This window comes from Anomalospiza imberbis, chromosome 4, assembly GCF_031753505.1.
Source record: "Anomalospiza imberbis isolate Cuckoo-Finch-1a 21T00152 chromosome 4, ASM3175350v1, whole genome shotgun sequence".
NCBI classification, from domain to species: domain Eukaryota; kingdom Metazoa; phylum Chordata; class Aves; order Passeriformes; family Viduidae; genus Anomalospiza; species Anomalospiza imberbis.
In genome coordinates, this window is record NC_089684.1 from 29,652,663 (window position 1) to 29,658,662 (window position 6,000).

The window sequence follows — 6,000 nt, forward strand, 5'->3', positions numbered from 1 at the left end:
CTACATATGCTGTAGTGTACAACACCTGAAAACACTGATTTATAAGCTGCTAGAATTTCTCTGGGAAGTTATTTTCTGCTTTACAGTACTACACATTAGTTATTAAAACAAGACTAAGCAAAACTGTCTTCAAGAACAGAAACTTACTCCATGAAAGTGTATCCAGACATATGAACTGCTCTTTTGTCTTGGACTATTAGGTCTTTATTTAGCAAAAAAAAAAAAAAAAAAGAAAGAGGTTTGCTTGGAGAAATTGGTTTTTTTTTTTTTTTTTCATTCCCCCCAGTTCTTATTTTTAGACCAAAAATTTAAAGCATTATTAACCCAGCTCCTGTTGCCCTATTATTTCTAGTTGCCATTATACATAAGGACTAAAAGATATCCCAGCCTAAAACATCACTATTACACATAAAAAGCCTTTTACAGGGATCTCTAAGGTGAGCATCCTCTCAAAGGACTATATGTTAATAAATTACTTGAACTAAACAAAGTAACCAAACCCCACAAAGTTTAAATTAAAAATCTTTACATTGAAGATTATGTCTCATCCCATTTGCACACTTTTTTGTCTCCAAATTATCATGCAGTAATAAACCCATTTTTCAGTAACCATGAACTTCTGTGGAATTTTGTAACAGCAACAGAAGTGTGCTTGTATTGAAACAACTTCCTCCCATTCTTCAATTTCCTTCACAAGGCAAAAAGCACAAAAGACTGTTGTTTTTCCCCATAAATCATCTTTAAGAGACACAGGCTAAACACTGGACCTTGAGTATAGCAATTAAACCACTCCCTGACACCCACCAAAGTAACTGCAAAACCTACTACGTACTGTGCAGCAAGCCAAGACTGTAGGTCTGTCCTGGATAAAGAAGACAACACATCCAGGGCTGCTGCAGGGGAAGCTGAGCCCACCACTCAATGCATGGACTCATTGCACTTACAGGCACAGCCAGGACACTGCTCTCCAGGGGCTACAAAAACAGCAGCATCCAGTCACCCTTGTATGCAGCTACTACCCAAGTTTGACTTCAAGAGGCTTCCCCTCCTCCATGCTCTTGAGACTGCTTTAAAACTGCAAATTTCAACCAGCTGTCACTTAACTGCCATGCATCTTCTTCATGAGTCTGCTCTGGAGAATTTATTAAACACAAATCTGGTACCTGTGTCTTCGCTCCTGGTGTCATTGGTGTAGCAAAGTTGTTCAAGTCCCAGATATAGATTTCAGATTCATTAGCACCAGAGGCCACCAGATTAGTCTGTAAGAAATATTAATCGGCATTAAGAGTATTTCAGCATCAACTTTCCCAGTCTTAGCTGCTGGGAGGCATCAGATCTGCAGGACTCTGCCAATTTCCCCTGTCAGCTCAGGATATAGGAAAAAAATATAGGGGAAATAGTGACACAGCAGAGGAGGAAGCAGTGCTGCAGTTATGGCCACCTCAGAGCTTTGCTCTGGACAGCGTGGCATTCCTGCCCTGCCCACAGTGAGTGCAGCCATCCAAAGCACTCCTGCACCTGGGATGCAAAAGTCCAGGCAGGGCAACATGAGCCAAGGTCACCAAGTGCCCTTTGGTCACATTTTGCGGCTGTTGACAGGCAAGTCCTGAGTTCACAACAGGCAGAGAGGGACAGGAAGCGATTCAGAGAGGACACAGTGAACACAGTACAGCCTTGCTGGAGGCAAGTGTGCAGGGACAGAAGTGTTATTTAGGAAACAAATCCAGCTGAATTCTCACAGCTGGTGGCAACAAGGAAAAATCAACACACTGTATCTAGAAGGAAGCAAATGCTCATTGGTGATGTGGGAGGGACTGTTGGTTTTGAGAGCTCTTCTGCTCAAGAGGCCACATGGCTGTGTCCCCTTGCTGTCTCCTCTCAGGAAGGGGGCCTTGAAGGTGGATCCTACCCAATCACCAAAGGAGAGACCTAAAAACTGATCTCACCCAAGAAACATGAATGAGAGCACATAATTCCTTCCTGTGTGACTGGCACAATGCACAGAAGCTAAGAGAAGAAACTGACTAAAAACACCCTGGAGAGCACCTCTACTTGACACATAAGCAGAGCTAAAAAGATCAACTAAATTGACAAGGTAAACTGATGAGGGGAAAGAATGAAGCAGATACCTCAGGCACTTTCATTCCCCATCCTGAAATGCCAGTAATGGGACAGGTGTTTCCTACTAAATACAAACAGACACTCAAACACCAACTATAGTTCATGCTTTCCAGGGGAGGGAAAGCAGCAGAAACATCTGAGGTTACAAGTTAAGATAGGCCACTCCTCTATTAATGGTATGTTAAGAGAAACAGCAGAAAAACCAACCTGGAACATGTTGACATCAAGCGCTCTCACTGGTCCCGTGTGCTTGTCCTTCTGGGCTATTATTACCTCAGCCTCTCCACCTATGATTTTGGCTGAATCATACAAGATGACATTTCCATTTTCACCCCCAGCAATCAGGACTCCAGACACTCTGTCCCCTGAGGTCATGCTGTGAGGGCCCCAGATCAGCTTGTGGTACCTGTAAGACACAGAGGGCCCCACAGTCTTAGAACCATCCACCACCAGCTCCCCGTAGGTTGATACATCCCATTTTTGCTCACCCCAGCTACAGTGAGAAAAGCACTGCCTCCATTTCTCCCGAAGGAAGAGTCTTAGCACAACCCTTTCCATCAGGAAGGCATGCCCCAATTCTGCTCATTAACAAGAGGCACAACGTGCACAACCAATAACCCACAAACTGATAACATCTCCAACCTCCTGGCTTCAAAATCAGGTAAGTGCTCCTAACAACAAAAGCAGCCATCAAAGTAAGGGCTGTAAGCCCATCTAGCCACAACCTGAGAAAAAACTCTGCTATCTGTGAGCAGCTTCACACAGCAGAAAAAACAGGTGGAAGTAGAAAAATTCCATATGCTTTTCCTTATCTGTGCTTTTGGATGTGCAAGTGTTTTATCTGCCATACCAGGGACTCAGCAAATTTAGTCAACATCACAGACACATCTCTTGGACCACGGCCTATTTTCAGGCTAACTCAAGAGGAATCAAACATACTTCCAGAAATTAAGAACACTATTGTGTCCATCTGTAAATACCCAAATTCCCTTCAACTCAATTAACTTCCTGCATAAGCAAAACAGCATTCCTGTGCACTTAGCCATGCAAAGAATGAGTATGTTCTGCATAAAATGACACAACCACTTATCAGCTCTCATGCAAGCAGAAAGCAAACCCACATTGACTGGAAGGTGGCAAAGAGATACCTTAGCATTCACTGTAATATTGCTCATCTATTTGTTACCTCTGGGCAATCTTCAAGTAATTTTTTAAAATCACACGAACTTTAGCATGGTAAGATATGCTGGGTGAGAAATAGCATAACAGCCAAGTGTTCAGGCTCCCAGTGTTGAGATTACAGAAGAGGTTCACAAAAGAATGATACTACAAATGGAAATTTGTCTGTGATATCAGACAGACCCATTCCTGGGTATGATTTTTATGCTTCTGCACCTAACTGTGCAAGTTTACGAGAAATGACGTAACTGACAGGGTTGTCCAGACATCACCAGCAAGACTGAACAGGACTTAAAACAACCCAAAATGAAGGCAGGAAACAATGAGGAGCAAAACCCAAAAATTAACAGTGCAATTACTTTCCTTTTGTCCTTTACTCTTTCCAAGATAAAGTATGGCTCTATAAAAGCAGTGCAAAACTGCTTGGAGGGCAATTAAGGATTTATCTTTTGTGGGTCTAATCACCTGGACATTTTCATTTGCTGAAAACCAAAATACAGCCTGACGTATACATTGCTATCTAATCTTTAATTAGAAACAAACAAACAACCCTCAACCTCATTTTAATGCATTTTCTGGGGCAAAGTCACATTCTTGTGTTGCTGGTCAAGGGAGGTACTTTCCAAGGAGTGCTCCATCCTGGCTATAAGGAGTGCTTCTAGAAATTCAGAATGCAAATGGCAAGTCTTGAAGAATTTAATTCACAGTTAAGATAAGGTAGAACAATGAAACTCAAAGATCCAACACTGTCTCTTGCTCTGAGCAGGTCAGTAGGACATATTGACATCAGATCTGCTCACTGAGTAGGGCATTTAAAAAGGGACTGTGGCTTTTTCAGCTCTGCCAGAGAGCTGCTACAAGTGCTGCTGAGATGGAAACTGGATGCTTTGATGCTAACAGTATTTGTCTGGATAAGCACATGGTGAGGAGCTAACAGCTAAGTGGAGCTGTGCAGCCAGGAATTTGGCTAACCCAAGTTAGTTATGTTACAGAAGTCCCCCTGAAATGCCTAAATACAAACAGGATGGTGCAATATGAAAAGTTGCCAACATAATTTCACATTTTCTTCTGTTTTCTTGTGAATCCCAGAGGCTTCCTAAGAAAAAGGCTCCACACATATATTAAAAAATTTTCTGTTTATGTCAAAGCATGAGCTGCTTTCTTAGAGTCCAAGATCACTGCCCCACAGTATCAACTGCGCACACTTGCCTTCATCTTTCAGTGCTGAACTTCTGCTTCTCTCCTCAACAAGTGCAGCCAAACCACATGAAGCGACATTTCTACACATACCACACGTAACAGTTCCACACACTGTACTTTTCTCTTACAACACTGCCTACCTCTGTGAGGAGGAGAATGTGGCACAGCTCTTCATATCCAGTGAAGGGTCTGCTAAGTCCAACTCAAATATTTCTAGAGAAGCACTTGTACTGAAGGTTGCATCCAGCTGCTGAGCTGATGTACCTGTGAGGAAGCACGCCTGGCAGTGAGAGAGCCACGATACACAGAGCAGTAACTGCAAATGCAGCACAAGAAGGGGAACAAAACATCATCCTTTCAAAAAGGATCCTGAGATGGGGTCAGGCTTCTGTTTTTGTTACTGAGATGAAGTTCCACACAACTCTCCTCCTCATGGTTCTTTTGTCTGGATGTTTCTTAATATGTATAAGCAGGAAAAGCTTTAGGCAAGTACCTCTCCCCGATGATGCACAGAACCCAATTAAAGTTACAAAGCAGCCAAAAGTGACTAGTGCTTAGGATTGGTGTCACCTTTCCCTGGCAGAAAGAGAAGGATGCTCACTGTCACTTGCAGAATGCAAAGCATGTTTTTATCAGCACAATGCAGGAACTCCATTCAAAACCCCACAACATATACAGCACTCCAGCCCCCAGGACACAGAGTATCTCCTACAGCTTTCAGTGGCCCCCTCTTGGCAGCCACCGCACACAACCCGAGGTCTGCTAGCACATGCTTCCCAAAAAACTCACCTGTAGCCAGGTAAATAGGGTGCTGCTGGGCAGGGCTCCATGCCTGCATGGCAGTACGGTCTACTTCCTTCAGCTTCATTTTGCTGAAAAGTAAGACCAAGACAGGTGATGCTTAAATGGTGCAGGGTGAGACTGCACTGCCACGGATTCAGGAGCCGCATTAGGACTCGGCAGAAGCAGCCAGAGGGACCATTTTTCTAAAGATATCCCTCAGACAGAAAGCCAAGCCATCCTCTCCAGAGGACACCCTGGGGGAGGGGAGGAATACCTCTCCATTAGCAGAAAAACATTGACACGTAGAGGAAACTGACGGCTACTGAACATAACACAGGAAAACGTGGGCAAAGCTTCAACAGCTGTGAAAAACCCTCTTCTCACAGCACCGAGGGATCGAGCACCCTACAGCAGCTTTCTTCCTTAACCCCCGAAACAAACCCAGCCCCGGGCAGACCCTCCCCAGACCGTGCCGCCAAACACGCTCAGCGGCTCATTCCTGGCTCTTATTTCAGCCCCCCAGGGCTCCCCCGCCTCGGTGCACCCCGCGCGGCCAGCGGGACCGCCACCGTCGCCCCGTTTCCGACAGGAACCGGAGGAAAACAGCAGTAAGACAGAGGATTTTGCCGTCCCTGCCCTCACCTCCGCGTCCCCGGCGCTCACCCGTCCCCGGACCGCTCCAACGTGGCAGCCCCGGCACCGCCTCCCGGCCGCCAC

General features: G+C 45.0%; 1 protein-coding gene across 12 annotated transcripts in view; it reads right to left on the reverse strand.

Annotated features, from left to right (window-relative positions):
• SEC31A (SEC31 homolog A, COPII coat complex component) overlaps nt 1-6,000 on the reverse strand; it is a 39,050-nt gene extending 33,050 nt beyond the window's left edge. For 8 of the 12 annotated variants that reach the window (XM_068187686.1, XM_068187684.1, XM_068187682.1 and 5 more), the window contains exons 1-5: nt 5,926-5,999; nt 5,290-5,372; nt 4,641-4,764; nt 2,329-2,527; nt 1,164-1,259 (exon numbers count right to left, since the gene is read on the reverse strand). In XM_068187686.1, the coding sequence (XP_068043787.1) occupies nt 1,164-1,259; nt 2,329-2,527; nt 4,641-4,764; nt 5,290-5,368 (498 nt within the window). In that variant the 5' untranslated portion in view covers nt 5,369-5,372; nt 5,926-5,999. Of the gene's footprint in view, nt 1-1,163; nt 1,260-2,328; nt 2,528-4,640; nt 4,765-5,289; nt 5,373-5,925 lie in introns of all 12 variants that reach the window. The other 4 variants (XM_068187678.1, XM_068187676.1, XM_068187675.1 and 1 more) reach the window with 1 other exon arrangement.